The 16,864-nt window shown below is 37.4% G+C and overlaps 1 protein-coding gene across 1 annotated transcript in view; it reads left to right on the forward strand.

Annotated features, from left to right (window-relative positions):
- LOC140804152 (insulin-degrading enzyme-like 1, peroxisomal) overlaps nt 1-12,169 on the forward strand; it is a 55,426-nt gene extending 43,257 nt beyond the window's left edge. The window contains exons 22-26 of the mRNA XM_073159986.1: nt 10,081-10,205; nt 10,305-10,356; nt 10,487-10,573; nt 11,425-11,547; nt 11,625-12,169. Coding sequence (XP_073016087.1) covers nt 10,081-10,205; nt 10,305-10,356; nt 10,487-10,573; nt 11,425-11,547; nt 11,625-11,876 — 639 coding nt within the window. The 3' untranslated portion in view covers nt 11,877-12,169. The remainder of the gene's footprint in view (nt 1-10,080; nt 10,206-10,304; nt 10,357-10,486; nt 10,574-11,424; nt 11,548-11,624) is intronic.
- The last annotated feature ends 4,695 nt before the right edge of the window (nt 12,170-16,864 follow it).

Genomic DNA, 16,864 nt, shown 5'->3' on the forward strand with positions numbered 1-16,864 from the left:
ATAGGTTTAGCAATATTGGAAAAATCTTTGATGAATCGTCGGTAATAGCCTGCTAAACGCATAAAACTGCGCATCTTTGGCACTGATGTCGGTCTCGGCCAACTGAGCACGGCTTCAACTTTACTAGGACCGACAGAAATCCCATCTCCAGATATAATGTGACCCAGAAATACAACATGTCTCAGCCAAAATTCTCATTTCGAAAACTTGGCATATAATTTCTCAGCCCTCAGAGTTCTTAAAACAATTCTCAAATGTTCGACATGATCATTCAAATTCTTTGAATAAATCAAAATATCATCGATAAAGATAATCACAAAATCATCGAGATACTTCTGAAATATATGGTTCATCAAACCCATAAACACGACTGGAGCATTCGTCAAACCGAACGGCATGACTATAAACTCATAATGGCCATACCTGGTTCTGAAAGTTGTCTTCGAGATATCAGAATCTCTGACTCTCAGCTGATGATATCCAGATCTCATATCGATCTTGGAATAAACAGAAGAACCCTGCAACTGATCAAATAAATCATCGATACGAGGCAAAGAGTATTTGTTCTTTACCGTAGCCTCGTTCAGTTGCCGGTAGTCAATGCAGAGTCTCATTGAACCATCTTTCTTCCTCACAAACAGTACTGGAGCACCCCAAGGAGAAACACTCGGTCTGATGTACCCCTTGGCCAGTAAATCTTCTAACTGCTCTTTCAACTCTTTCAATTCAATCGGTGTCATTTTGTATAGAGCTCTAGAAATAGGAACCGTACCTGTTGCCAATTCAATGCTGAAGTCTATCTTTCTGGCTGGAGGCAACCCCGGAATCTCATCTGGGAAGACATCAGCAAACTCACATACCACTGGCAGATCTGCCAGTGATGGGCTCGACTTCAGTACAACTACTGAATACACAAGGAATCCCTTTGCTCCTTTCTGTAATAATCGAGTCATAGACAATGCAGATATCAAAGACCGTAAAATTTCCATTTTTCAGCCATCTCATGTCTGAATCTCACAATCTTATGGAAACAATCTACGGTAGCTCTGTACTTGGTCAGCATATCGATATCAATAATGCAGTCAAAATCAGACAACCCAAGTACAATACAATTTGAATCAATCTCATGCTCGTCATACTGTAGTACACAATGTTTAACAAAATTCACTGATATCAAACATGTCCCTAAAGGAGAAGAGACAAATACTACAGCAGATAAAGACTCAATAGGCGATGCATGTATCAATGCAAATCTTTCAGATATAAAAGTATGGGAGGCATCCGTATCAATCAATACATAGGCAGGATAACCACAAAGAGAACAGTTACCTGCAACATCATCATCTGGTGCTTCCTGGGTATGTTCTTCAGTCAAAGCAAATACCCTGGCCTCCTGTCTAGGAGGCTGGCTGACTGTCTGGCTTCCTCCTGGCCTTGGCTGTGACTGGGCTGGTGCTGGCTGGAATGTGTGGACAGCAGATGATCGTCAATCAGGCTGAGCCACTGATCCAGATGATTCAGCTCCCTGGGATCTTTGGTAACTTTTCTGTGGATAGACTCTGGCAAAATGTCCCTGCTGTTTGCAGATGTTGCAACTACCAAACACTCCCCGGCATTGCTCAGTCGGATGTCTTCCGCCACAAGTTCTGCAATAGGCCCCTGTATAACTCTGTCGGGAACCACTGGAGCTGGATGAACTGCTCCCTGACTCCTTAAACTGTTTCCCTCTGGCTTTCAGATATTCTTTCTTTCCACCGCTGCTACTGCTGCTATCAAATCTGGGAGGGGGTTGGTGGAACTGAGGTGAAGATGGTTGTTGTTTCGGTGCTGGTGCAACATACGAAGCTCCTTTCTGTCTGATCAGACCTGCTTCAGCTCCCTTGGCTCTATTCAAAGCATCAGCAAAATTATTCGGTCGCCCGGTGTTCACCAATGTAATGATCTCAGGATCAGCCCATTGATGAACTGATCAGCAACAACTTCGTCATTTTCAGCAACGTGTGGAGCAAAATGCAACAAGATAGAGAACTTGGCCACATATTCTTCTATATTCAACTGACCATGTCTCAAATTTGCAAACTCTGCACCCTTGTCCTTTCGGTACGACACTGGGAAAAATCTTTGATAAAATTCAGTCTTAAAGATATTCCAAGTAATCACGGTACCTCGATGCTCCAAAGCCCTCTTTGTAGTGAGCCACCAATTCTTTGCAACGTCATGCAATTGATGCCCAATCAATCTAACTCTTCGTTCATCTGTATAATCCAATGAATCAAACAACATCTCTATATCATCTAGCCAGCTCTCACAGTCAACTGACGTCTCAGTGCCTCTCAAAGTCGGCGGTTTGAACGACTGAAACCTCTTCAGCAGCGTTTCCATCGGTGTTGCTGAACATCCATCGGATTAGCCGAGGTACTGCCCTGTTCTGGGATTCGTCGAGGAGGCATATCTGATTATTCAAAGGGTTAGCAATCAAATCTGATAAATCTGTCTCAGTCCCCTTCTGATCATCTTACCTCTGATCAAGAATCGGTTCTGATTCATTCTCAATAATACACATTTCCAATCAAATCAGATAATCAGGTAAACATGTATTAAAGCAGTAAAACGTGTTAGCAATCAAAAGTAAGGAAGAAAACTCAATCTACCCCGCTCACTAGCTTCTATCTCAGTCTAAGGAACCTATTGCTCTGATACCACATGCTGTGGGGACCCGGACGCTAATTCATTTCTTAATCATTTTTGGGAATAATTGGATCAATTAAAATAACTGGTTCTAAAATTTTTTTAAAAAAAAAATATAAGTGCGGAACATAATAGAATCAGTCTGATATAAACATCAACATAAAAGTACAAGTCTTGTACAATTACATTAAAGTCAAACTAGGGTTCAATCACTACACATCAAGTGCTGAAACAAATTCTACTTCTGGGTCCGAATCTCCACGCTAATAATGATCTCTCATCGTCTTCTCGAACCTGATCCTGTCACACATGTTGTCATGCACACATACAAACACAACAGCAGCCGGATAACAACGGTGAGAATAATATTCCCAGTATAAACAATGTATACATGCAATCATAGAAACATATACATAAGCATATAACAGTTATCAATAACATGTATCAAATCTAAAAACATAAAATGATATAAAACTGTAAATCAACTCATATTTCTGACTTCTAGTCTATGGATCCCGGTTCCCGGACGTTGGCACATTATATCGAATCTCTGCAATAGAAGTCGATCTACTCCTAAGCAACATCGATATAACCAAACATCCAATGTCTAGGCACCTCTGCCCAAGACTTGGCACCTCTGCCAATGACTCGTTCTCGTAATCTATCTTCTATTCTCTGCTATCCTATAATTCAATAGAATAAACATATACATTCAAGTAATACAAGGTATTAAAACAATAACAAACAAGTATGTGGTTTTGGGAAACTTGAGTCAAATCTAACTCGAGTCGTATCTCCCGGTTAACATTGATTTATACATTTCTTTTATCGGGGTTTTGGCTCTGTTCTGTCTTGGAAATCTTCAATACCAATCTGGCATAACATTTGAGAAGTACCATATCAACATACAACTAATATCACAATCTGTTCTGATCAATACTTGATTTAGATTAATGTCAACGGTATAACGGCACAATAACGATATCCCCGGTAACTCAACAACACGAGATATCAATTACAATTCATAACAAATAGCCAATACAATCCATAATCTCAGATTTTGTACAATCTCAATCAGATATAATCTGAAAAATCATAACAATTCCATACTGTATACGTTCTTCAAACTGGTTTCGATTATACGATGTCTAATATCTCAAGAACACCATATATTAATCATATCTGATTCCTTGAATATCATATTTTCAAATCGTATCAAAACATAAGAAAACTTACGTCTTGTCGAAGCCTGTAACGAGACGAACACGGTACTGAACTCAGATTCAAATTCTAACGGTCGGATCTAGTACAAGCAACGATTTACGATTCAAAGAACTTGGAGCTTTCCTAGGAGTTCCTCGGTTCTTGCTTGCTGTTTCTGAGGGAATGAAGACTCGTTATATATATATATATAGAATGCATGGTTAAGAAACGTGGCATTATTCTTTAAGCAGCACGTCTCGCGCATATGCGCGACCCTCCTCGGCGCATATGCGCGAGACATATCATCTCGGCGCTTAACCATCTCAGCAGCTCGTGCATATGCGCGCACCATCTCCGCGCATATGCGCGCGAGACCTACTGTCTCGGGACTTGGCTTCTTCACATGCTTGCGAATATGCGCGACACGAGCCGCGCATATGCGCGAGATGGGCAGCGCATATGCGCGAGGTTCTCTGCCCATCTCGCGCATATGCGCGGCTCGTGTCGCGCATATGAGCCGCGCATATGCGCGAGACCTTCTGCCCTCGCACATACAATAGCACATGCTATCTCGACTCGTGCCTCAGAGTGGTCCTTCTATAATCACATCAATTCAAAATCAATAATCTCGGATTAACAGCATATAAATCTCGGGCATTACATGTAACTTGTAAACCACCTCAATATTTTGTGTAATAGGAAAATGCCCATAATATCTTGCAGATAATTTCAGTTTTATTCTTTTGGCTACCGATTGTTGGCGGTGTGGTTGTAGTTTCACGTACATCCAATCCCCGACCTTAAAAGAAATGTCTTTACGATGTACGTTAGCATATTGCACCATTCGTTGCTAAGCTCGGTATAGATTGTATTTGAGTTAGCATAACAACTCATCCCGTTCTACCAATTTTCTTGAAACAGCCTCCACCAAAGTTTCACGGGGTAAATACCAGTGTTTTAAAAAGCGTAGCGTAGACCCGTAACATTTTTGTCTTGTCATAGTATAGCGTAAATAGTGCAGCGTATAGCGTAAGCTATTCGCGCATGTCAATTATTTAATTATTTAATTAAAGAAATAGAAATATACTTATACGAGTAAATGAGTGAGATAGTTAGAGATGAAACCATAGTAATTCATCTTTACATGCCAAAATAAGTTAATCCAAATAACCAAAAACATCAATTTAGAAAGTCTTACAACTAAACAACATAACCTAAAAATAATCGGTATCATCTGACTTTACGTCACTATCATCATCAAGACTATCTATGGCTGGAAAATTTCTACTATGGAATGGAAGGCACGCCTCTGAAGTTTATAATCGATTCTGAATACTTGGAGGTTGAGTTCTTGACTTGGGGAGCTTTGGGTCGTAGCTTGGACATGTAGTTTTTGGCTCAAATCTGCCAATTTATGGCCATTGAATTTATGGCCCAGATAGCATTCGGTATTTAAGAAATAGCGCCGCGAAAAGCGTGGGCTATTAAAACACTGGTTAAGTACTGAATAAAGGTGGGTGGGGCCTTCCATACACTATTTCAAAAGGGGTCATTCCTGCCGCAGTATGAAATGATGTGTTATACCAAAATTCAGCCTAGAGTATATATTTAGCCCAAAATCTTGGTTGTTCTGAGGTCATCACAAATAAATCTCCAAATACTTATTCAACACCTCAGTTTTCCCATCTGTTTCTAGATTGTAGGATGAATTCATTCTCACTTGTGCCCGAACAACTTAAAATATTGCGACCAAAAATGACTTATAAATTTAGGATCATAGTCACTTACTATTGATTTTGGTATCCCATGCAATCATATGATTTCTTTGGCGAACAATCCTGCGGCAGTTCTAGCTGAACAGGGATGTTTCATTAGAATGAAATGAACACACTCGGACAATCTATCTGTTACCACCATTATTGCCTCAGACCTTTTTGATTTTGGAAGTCCCATAATAATAACCATAGCAATGTCCTCCCAAACCACTTTCGGTATTGGCAAATGTTGAAGCAAGCATGCCAGAGTAGCCTGGTATTTTTTTCGCTGACAAATATCACTTTCAGCTACAAATTTACATACATCTGGTTTCATCCCAATACAAAAACTTTGTTGATAGCCGATGCATGGTCCGGATTGCTCTTGTATGTCTCCTTATTGGAGTTTTATAAAACTCCTCCAATATCCGTCTCGCACGACTGGACCTCATTGGAACTGCCAATCTTCTTTTATAAAATAAACGTATAAAACTCCTCCAACATCCGTCTCGCCCAACTTGGCCCCGGCCCCGGTGGAACTACCAATCTTCTTTTAGAAAATAAACGCCCTTCCAAGATATATATGATGGAACCCTAGTTCAACCTCCAACTTATCAATTATCTGTTTTTGTAAAGGCTCTTTCTGACATTGATTTACTAAAAATTTACTAAAATAGGGTGAGGATTGTCCAACTTGTCGGCTATTAAAATGGGGATTCCCCGTTTAGACACAAGCGAGGATGGAAGTGGGTATGGGAGCCGAGATATAATTTGGGGGTGGGGATGGTGATGGCATTCTTGGGAAAATTAGGAGTACCCAATACTGGAATTGTTACTAAAACATGTTGAAGCTCAAAATCTTTTTGTGCTTTGGTTTCCCACGGAAAATTGTTTTTCTTTAATAACTCGGTGACAGCAAAGAAACTCATTCTTGCTGATTTTGGATGTGTTACCCAACAAGATTAAAGTTGTCAAACGGATTAGCTCGTCTATATCTAACGGGGCCGCCCCGCGAGGTTGGAAAAATGTAGCGTCATTAACCGAACCACTACTAAACAGATTGATAAACATGTAAAATTTAAACTTGATAACAATAATTAAACAGCGAAAATCAAATAACTTGATAATTTTACAACCCAAACGAAAATTAATCTCAGTCTTAAACGTTAATGCAACCATATCGAAAACATAATCATGCACGAGAATACGAAAAACCAAATAAAACCTCCAGGCTACACTGGATCACCACTGAAAACTCAATTGCTCTAGTCACTGCCCTGGCTGTCTGAACCGTCCAACCTAAGACCTGCCCCATGGAATGAGGTGTCGAAGATGAAAACAAGGACGTGAGCGACAATCGCTCAAAACGAGAATGTACTCGTATACAAATTGATATGATGCGTGTGAAATGCAATATGCTCAGATATCAAGGATCAAGTCAAGAATCTCATACTCAGTCTAGAGGCGCCTGAGTGTGTAGTCTCTGATCTGCCCTAGTCATGTTTTGGCTCGCACACTCATCATCAAAACGTGGATCTACAATGTCCAGGGTCGTCAGAGCCTGCGGGTCCCTCAAACATTGTAGTTCTCGATGCCCAACCGTCCACAATACAGAACAAGTTTGAGCGGCCCCAACAAACGAGTTATATGTCAAAAGATTTCAGGCCCAACGAGATATGTCATGCATAATATGCCAAAATTAGTAAAACATGTATTATTCAACATATAAATATAAATCATATAAGTGTGTATACTACGTTTGGATATCTCAGTCAGTACATCACGTACCTCACTAAATCAATCTAAAAGAAATCATATAAGTGTGTATACTACGCTTGGATATCTCAGTCAGTACATCACGTGCATCACTAAAACAATCTGACAGAAAGCTTACTCGTCTGAACCTAGACAATACCAATGTAATGAAATCACTATCAAGCTAGATTCTGAATTGCCAAACATGCTTCAAAGTTTTTTCTAATGATCCTTAAATCATTATTTAAGGTTTTAGGATTATACATGCGTTCGTCGTCAGCCACTCAGCCTGTTGATGATGTCTCGATCTATGTCCCGGTTCACTGACCCCTCTTCGAGTCAACATTAGCTCTGAAGCTTCCCGACACTAAACTGCCTTAGAAACTGACTAGAAAACCTAAGGTATATGACTAGAACTCAAGAGAAAGTAGCTAAAGGAAGCGATGTAGGAAACAAATGAAATCAGCTTCCATTTTATAGGCTGCATCCGGACTAGTTCAGAAAATCTGAAATCAATCTTATCTACCACGTGTTAGAATCTCATTCGTCTAGTTGCATTTCTCGGGATAATGTAATCTGAAGTAGATTGGGTGGTCCATTTTAAACTCGGTGAATCCCAACATGTTGATCTCGAATTATCAATTCTTTATAATGATTAATTAACAACTCTTTAATTATCTCTTAATTAGTACTTCATTCAAAATAAGGATTCAAGTCATTACAAAAACCTCATCCTCAACCCACCTTGCCCTCTCCGCGGGTGTGGGATATGCGAGTCAACCCGTCAAAAAATTAATCAATTAAAAATACGAAAGCAATGCCAATGTTTGGATTTCAAACAAAAATATTAGCAATGTCATACAATCAAACAAATCATATAAAGATTTCAATGTCATCGATTTTATTTTGACTAAAAAACCACATACCCAACCCAAGTAATATGAATAACATAAAGATAAACTTAATTATAAAAAAGTAGAACGCTGAAACACATCATCAAATACTAGTATCAAATTCTCAAAATGCATTCTTTAAAAGTAAGTGTCTTGATGCATCAATTAACAAAAATTTAATAGAAAATTAAAAATTTTAATTTTAAAAAAACTGGCGGCCTGCAACCCAAACAAGTTTACCCGTTTTGACCCGCCTTCAAACGGGTCAATAAAATCGTAATCCAACCCACTTATTTTCTATGACGGTGCGGGTTATCCCGAGAGCCTTGCCCGTTTTTACGGCTCTAAACATGATGAAGGGGAGGCTGTTGTATGTTCTAATATCACTTTACGGAACGCAATTAAGTTCAGTAAATATTGCCACAAGCGTCAGCCTCCAACTGCTTTCAAACCTTCGGGAGTTTGGGTTCTCTTTAGTAGTATATTTGGTGACTCTGTGTTTAATGATATGATGAGGAGGTTCCACACACAATTACATCTACCATAACCCATATTTTGGGGATGGGCAATGGTGCAAGCCACAAATTTATTTTAAGATTTTTAATGAACAGATTGGGGTGGTTAGTTGATGACGGGAACATAATTCAGAGTTTGGATGGGGAATAGGTATCAAGTTATGGCAAGCGGTGCATTTGGTATGAAGGGCAAGAAGCAACAATTCAGAGGAGTTACCCTATTACATGTAAACCCACACCTATACATTATGTATGTTCGCCGATTAAAACAAAAGGGGTAGGATTTTGTGGGATTGGGTGGATTATCAATGAGCTCAACACAAAGCAATGGATGAAGGATCAACGTTGAGGGGTCAATTTGATATTAAAGACGGGTTAGTATCTGCAGAAAATCAAATTCTTTGTTTGGGCCTTAAGGACAGCGCTATTTTCAAGGAGGCGGTATTGTTACGGACTAATCCTAAAGGTCCAAAATATTTCAGAAACGATTGCTTGTTGAAGAGGGAGGAGTTTGAAAATAGGGAGGATATTAGGCTGGAGTGGTTGGAGGGAATGGGATATGCGTCGTTTTCTTTCAGTTATCTGCAGCGGAAGCTAGGCAGGAGAATAGTGTATTTCGCTGGTAAAAGGAATTTTTCCCTAGGCTGGGAAGGAATACTCTCTCCTTGTTCCTTGGCGTGGTAGCCGTGATGGTGGGTAAGGCTAAAGTTATATCCTCTGTACAAAGAGATGCTCTCTATTCCCTAGATATTGCTAGAAAACTGAACTCGTAAATTAATTTTAGAATGACCATTTCCTCGCTTTCCTTCACGTTGTATTTCCCCTTGCCCGCATAGGCTTTTTCCTATTTCTTTAGAAGACTCTTGGCAACGCTAAATTTCCAGGCTCAATTTGTTTTGGCCCGTGACAGGCGCCACTTTCCCCAATAGTATCGAGTCCCAATACACCACTTGCCCCAATAATGATTCTCCATAATTCGTGTTTTTTCTTGATCGTATTTATGATTCCCTTTAGTATAATTGCTTCGGTTTCAACTGTTTGATGTCTTGAATATAGGGCCTCAAGTTAAATCTAGATTAATGTATAAGTTGTTTCATATATTCTGTTGCGTATAGATACGTGATGGAGTTGCTTATCTTAGATTTGCAAGTAAATCATAAATGGTATTAAATACTATCAAAGTTGTTGAAATTTTATTGCACTGCCAAGATGGATTTTATTAATTCCTCTGTGCTCGAGATTTTATGTACAATGAATTGGTAAAACATGCAGGTGCACCAAGATGACTTTAAGTTAAATGCCCAACTGCAACTTTTTGCGCTGACAGCGAAGCAGCCCGCTTTTCACCAGCTTAGATCTATTGAGCAACTTGGATACATTACTGTTCTCATGCAAAGGTAAGAAAGCATTTAGTTCTTTCATGGCACCAAAACCATTTTTAATCATTATTTGTTGCCTCTATTACTCCATGGCAAGTAATACTTGAATTACTTTAGGAATGACTCTGGAGTTCGTGGTTTGCAGTTTATCATCCAATCCACTGTCAAGGTATAAAATGAATAAATGATGCAAATTGTTTGTGTTTATCATTTATTTCTGTCTTTATCCATGAATCGTACAAGTTCATGATCCGTGACATTGTAAACTGACATCTCACTCTTTCTGTTGAGCTGGGCAGGGCCCTGGACAAATTGATTTAAGAGTTGAATTGTTTCTGAAGATGTTTGAAACTAAGCTCCATGAAATGTCTGTGGACGAATTTAAGGTATGTTTTGACTTGTTCCATGTAGTCCAGCTGTTATTCATGACTCTGTGTTCTCCTTTTACCTGCAATAAATGTCTCCGAAGAAGTTTACTGAAAATGGCTTAACTGGAGGCACAAACATCAAATCTCTTATCCTTCTGGGAGTAACAGTTATGTACGTGTGCCTTGTTGGATTTGTTGGAATTATAGAGGAAAGGCTGTGATACTGGACTGATGGCTTAATATGGGATTCTGGGGGCACAAACAACCCTCTCTTATCAATCTGGGAGCCATAGTTATGTGCACATGCCTCTAGATTTGTTGAAGCTGTAGAGCAAAGGCTATGATACCTTGCTGTCGCACAATTGACAGTTTAAACATTTAGGTATCAAACATGTTCTTACAGGAATTTATTTGACCGAAATCATAATCACTGATGTTTGGATCATGTATTTGATGTTGAAACCTGAAAAGTTGATCGGCAAGTATTTCTGCAAACATATGAAAGCAGGTTGAGTGATGAGTGGAAACCTTACCTTGAGTTAGCAAATATTATCATATTAGACATCTATTAATGGTATTCTGTAAAAAATATTTATGCTAACAGCTACCTCTGAATTTATCAACTTGAAAGCTGAGACGCCCCTAGCATATTCAGTGCTAGTTTAATGTGTCACCTGTCAGAGATGCCTTCTTGTCTAGTAATTAAATTTCTTTGTTTAATGACATTGTACCGCTGCTTCAGTTAATGACATACTCGTTATTTTTTATCTTCGAAATTTTCAAATGAAGATATGTAATGGTCTGCCAATACAAAATGGCATTTTTATGAGAAAATCTGTGGTCATTCAAATTTAGTTTCTATGACACAGAGCAATGTGAATGCACTTGTTGAAATGAAGCTTGAGAAGCACAAAAACTTACAGGAAGAATCTGGTTTTTACTGGAGGGAAATATTCGATGGAACCTTCAAATTTGACCGGAGAGAGTGCGAGGTATGGACATCAATCAATTGACTAATATTATGAGTCACGATTTCACAATAATTCATATTGCACCTTTGCGAAAATAGGCTGCAGCACTGAAGCAACTGACTCAGAAGGACCTGATAGATTTCTTTAACGAATATATCAAAGTTGGTGCGCCCCAAAAAAAGGGTTTGAGCATTCGAGTTTATGGGAGCCCGCATTCTTCTGAGTACAAGGCAGATAATTCTCAATCTACTGAATCAAACGTTGTTCAGATAGAAGATATTTTTAGTTTCAGAAGATCTCGACCTCTTTATGGTTCATTTAAAGGAGGCTTAGGCCATGTGAAGTTGTGAGACAAGATTGATCAAACCTGCTTGTGAGGGGAAAGAAAGGGGAAAGTGAAATTTAGATTACAATTTCAGCAAACAACGGCTCCAGAGATTTGTCATTTGTTGACATTACATTAACTTACTTCACGGATTCAAAATTAAATTATGCATGTTTTATTGATATTTTAGACAGTTTGCTTTTGTAAGTGCGACTTGAATTTGACATGTGTATTTTTTAGCTTATTTTCTGTGGATTAAATATGCTGCCAGAAGAAGGCGATCGAATTACTATCCTATATATTTCCATTTGGTTTTTATTTGGATAAAAAATGTTTACATATATTTGTGCTGAGGCTTTGATAAGTATTTTATTTCAACCATTGTGGGTTATTGTTGATGGGTTCAAGACACATCCCACTGAGTGGGTTATTGTAGATGGGTTCCAGATTTATGTCAGCTGTGCTCAAAATTACAGAATTGGGGATGAAGAGCGATACGGTGGATTTTGGGAGATGGAATGCAGTTGATTCTTAAATATCGGTCGTACTTGAGGCAATACCCTCTTCGCAGAGCACCACCACCTGGACAACAGCGGCTGATATCTGGCGCTGCTGTGAACCAATTCATATGCTTCTTCGCTAACTCTCGACTGGCCGAATATCCAAATCCGTTGCTCTTCGTAGAACAAGAAAGTAACCCCTGATTGAAGAGGGTTGCTTTGACAGAATTCGTGGGTGAGTACTTAAAATGCATGCATTGCACTCTCGGCAGTGCTTTCATAATCTTTAATGTGTTCTCACGATTAGAATATTCTTTATAAAGAAAAGTAAGTTCAATAATTATATTACTAAACCGCTCATCGAACTCATTAAGAGTCTCGTCGGACTTCATCTTGGCATTGTCGAATTTCTGGATTTCAACGGTTCAGCTTGTTCTCCTTGATTTGATCATTGTCTTCGCATAGTTGGGTTAGCTTCTCTCATATCTCTTTGGTTGTTGCATAAGTTTTGAACTTGCTGAATATGTTTTCGTTCAGAGTTTAGTATAAGATGTCATTGGTCATGTCGTCAATATTGTTTTTTTTGTCACCAGTTGTCCACTTTGATAGGTGTTTCTCGATCACTTGTGAGCACCATCAGATACTGTAATGGTATTTGCTTCAAGTATCTTCATTAGCTGTCAATGATGACATACCACGTGTCATCATCCTAAGCAGCTAGATGTGTCTACATACGTATTTTCAGTCGCCATAATTTTCTTTGGAAAATGTAGGAATTTTGTTAAACGGTGTCATTTAAAAATATAGTTGTTAAAGTTCAAGAAAAAAAAATTTTGATACCACTTTTTGGGATCGAAAATATGTTTAGATGGGAGGTGAATGAAAATTGAAAAAATATTTAGATAACTTTTCCCCTGAAGCATAAAAAGACTCAAAAGCAGCAACCATATCTTCTTTGGAGATGGTAGAGAAGTCAGTGATCCCAAAAGTGGGAAGAGAGAAGGTGGAACAGAGCAGATTGGCATCAATAAGAAGAGTTATGTCGTATTGAGAGAAGATAATCTTTCTATCCTCTATAAGAGAGGCAGTCGCATAGAATTCCAATAATGGTGTCTTGTAGATTACAATAGGTGATTCCGAAAAGGTACGAATACCATATGTCTCCAAGGTTTTGAACATGGCTACCAGATGATAGTTTTGAACAGTGTATACTCAAGCAAAGAAAACCTGATAAGCATTCAAGGTGTATGTATTGGCCATTCCTTCAAATCAAAAAAGATGTTTGCAGAAAATCTTAAGATTTGCAGATAGAACACAGAAAGCTCGAGAATGCAAGGGTTACAAAGTTAAAAAAACAAAGAAACGACGGTTTAGAAAAATATGTACAGTCATAGGTTGAAACATTATGACATGTGTCGGTATGTTTGCGGTGACTAATAATGTAAAATTTGTTTTATTATAAAATTTGTAAGATGTTCAAACGAACGTTATTATTAAAAACATAAGAGAGGACAAATTTGAGATATTACATGATAAGGTATAAAAAAAAGACTAATGGAACAAATCCAATAGCAATGTTAAATTATCAGAGACATTGTCTTATCAATATAAATTCTTAATTCACTATACAAAGATTTTATATAATCTTAACCATACTAAATAATATTCCCTCTGAACTGATGCTTATGATAAATCAATTAGGCCTAACATATTACATAAATAAGAAAATTTAGCGTTAGGTCATGGTTTGGCAAGATGTCTACTGTTTGTTGATCAGCAAATACGTATTCTAGACGAATGTTCATCTTATGCACATGATCTCTGATGAAGTGGTGTTTGATTTCAATATGCTTGGTTATGGAGGCAATACTGAATTATAAGTTATGACTATTGCACTTGTATTATCACAGAAGATAAGGTGACTTAGATGCATTTATCACATAGTATTTCAAATGTTGATGAATCCAAAGCATTTGAGAGCAGTAACTTTCAGCAGCTAAATTTTTAGGATCGATTAAGGATAATGAGTTGTTTAGAGAAGAGGGGTTGAATAAACAATTCGATTTATGTAATCTTTTTCGAATAAATCAGTTCTTTAAGGAACTGATTCAGAAATCTTGTGTGTCGATATGAATCAGTAACTAATACTAATTATTATAGTGCAAAAATAAACTGAAAGATAAATTTAATATGTTGGAGAATTTTATGGATGTTTGGAGTCTTCAACTACTACTACGTCACCCCTTCTATCTCAAAGATATGATTTCACTAAAAGACTGTGATTGATTACAAAAATTTGTAATGACCCACTTCAGTTGGACTTATACAATGTCAAACTGAAACGCTTAGCTTATTTTCTTACTTATCAGTTTGATAATTGATAGCTATAATAAGCATCATGAATGCTACAAATACAATAATGAAGTAAGAGCTAAATTTTGAGATTTGTAAACTGAATAAACTTGAAAGTAAATCACAGATAACTGATAGTTATTCTCATAATATTTCGTTTCGTCTCGTAACCTTTCTTCAACTGAACTCATTAGCTATAAATAGTCTTCGATTCCAACAATCACATTGAATGCATTTAACGGTTAATATCTGTTGAATCGTCTTCTAGTTCAAGTAGACAACTTTATTCTGATAGAGGTACAATGTATCAGACTGTTATGTTTCATCTGTTCCATTTTGATACAGACTGTCAATTTTTCTGGTGAGTATTTCAAAATGCAGCTGATGATGTGCCTAACTGATCAGGAGTCAGACTGGTCGATTAATCAGTTCAGTTGGACTACATTAGTTCTAACTTCTAACTTATGTCTTCTCAATTTGAACACTTCAGTTGAGTTAGGTCCTTTTCAGTTCAGTTTTGATAAGTCTTCAGTTTTGATCTTCAATATGTTTAATGAGCTTCGATCATCAGTTTTAATACTTATTTATTCTTATAAAAACTTTAGTTTATTAATTTCAGTTATTAATCGATTTAAGTCCGATAAGTCTTCTTTCAGTTTCGACCTCTCATTTGCGTCAATTCAGTTTGGTTCTTCAGTTTTTTTACAGATTTGTTTGTCGAACTCTGAAACTCATAAATTCTAACATAAGTATTCGACTTCTACAGTAGAAGTGGAAATAGAAGTCTATTTTTTACTAAACCAGGAGATTTGCCTATCACCCAGCAGTACTTTTTTTATCCAACTTGCAATCTGCATAATCTATATCTGAATAACCCAAAAGATTAAATGTAGAGTCTTATTGATACCATAAATCAACATTTTGAGTATCCTTTAAATATTTTAATATAAGATTAGCAGCTATACAATAAGATTGCTAGGGATCATATTGAAATCTAGCATAGAAGCATGCTGCAAACATATATCTGATCAAGTAGAAATAAAATACAATAGAGAACCTGTTAAACCCTGATACAAGGTTACCTCTACTGAAATTTCTCTTTCATATTTATCAAGCTTAGATGAAGAACTCATTGGAATTAAGGCAGCAGTGCATGTTTCCATGCCAAATCTTTTCGGTGGCTCTTTAATGTGTTTTATTTGGTTTATGAAAATTTCAGACTTGAGTTGTCTAACTTGTAATCATAGGAAGAATGTTAGTTCTCCATCATGCTTATTTCAAAATGATCTCTCATCATTTTAAAAATTTCTCACAAAGATGATATTTTGATTTTTGACAAAAGTAAATAGTGTTTCATCAACGATTTCAATACTGAAGTCGTGATTGACAAGAAATTGTGAGAGAGTATTATATCACGCCCTTGGTACTTGTTTGAGACCATACAAAGTTTTCTGTGTTTTAAAAACATGATTTGGAGATAAATGATCTACAAAACCAGAGGGTTGTTCTACACAGACATCTTCTTATAGTAGACAATTCAGAAAAGCACTCTTCACATCCATTTGCAAAAATATAAAGTTCTTGAATGTTGCATATGCTAGCAAAATTTTGATGGTTATAAGTCTGGCTATTGGAGCAAAGGTTTCATCATAATCTATTCTTTCTTCTTGTCTGAATCCTTGAGCCGCTAGTCTTGTTTTGTTTCTAACTATTATCCCTTCCTCATTTAGCTTGTTTTTGAACTCATCAAGTTTCAATAATAGACTGATGATTTGGTCTAGGTACCAGAAGTCATACTTCATTTATTTTGAATTGATTGAACTCTTGTTCCATTTCTTCAATCCAACTTGGATCATTTAGAGCTTATCAATCTTCTTTGGTTCCATCTAAGAGATTAAAGAAGCATGCACTTATTCATTTATCATTTGTTTTCTGTTTTGAGAGGTGCTCATGGATTACCAATAAATAATGAGAGCGTATGGGTCTTGCTCCATTTATAACTAGGTTCTAAAAAATTGGTCTCTTGATGTGTTTGGACAACATGTTGCTCTGGAATTTCATCGTCACGAGCAAGTTCTAGATCTTCTAGAACATGTTATGGACTAACTTGAGTCTCAGCTACTGGTTCCTTCTCGGGAACTTGCGGTTTTGGATTTTGAGA

Source organism: Primulina eburnea, chromosome 11, assembly GCF_022965805.1.
Source record: "Primulina eburnea isolate SZY01 chromosome 11, ASM2296580v1, whole genome shotgun sequence".
NCBI classification, from domain to species: Eukaryota; Viridiplantae; Streptophyta; class Magnoliopsida; order Lamiales; family Gesneriaceae; genus Primulina; species Primulina eburnea.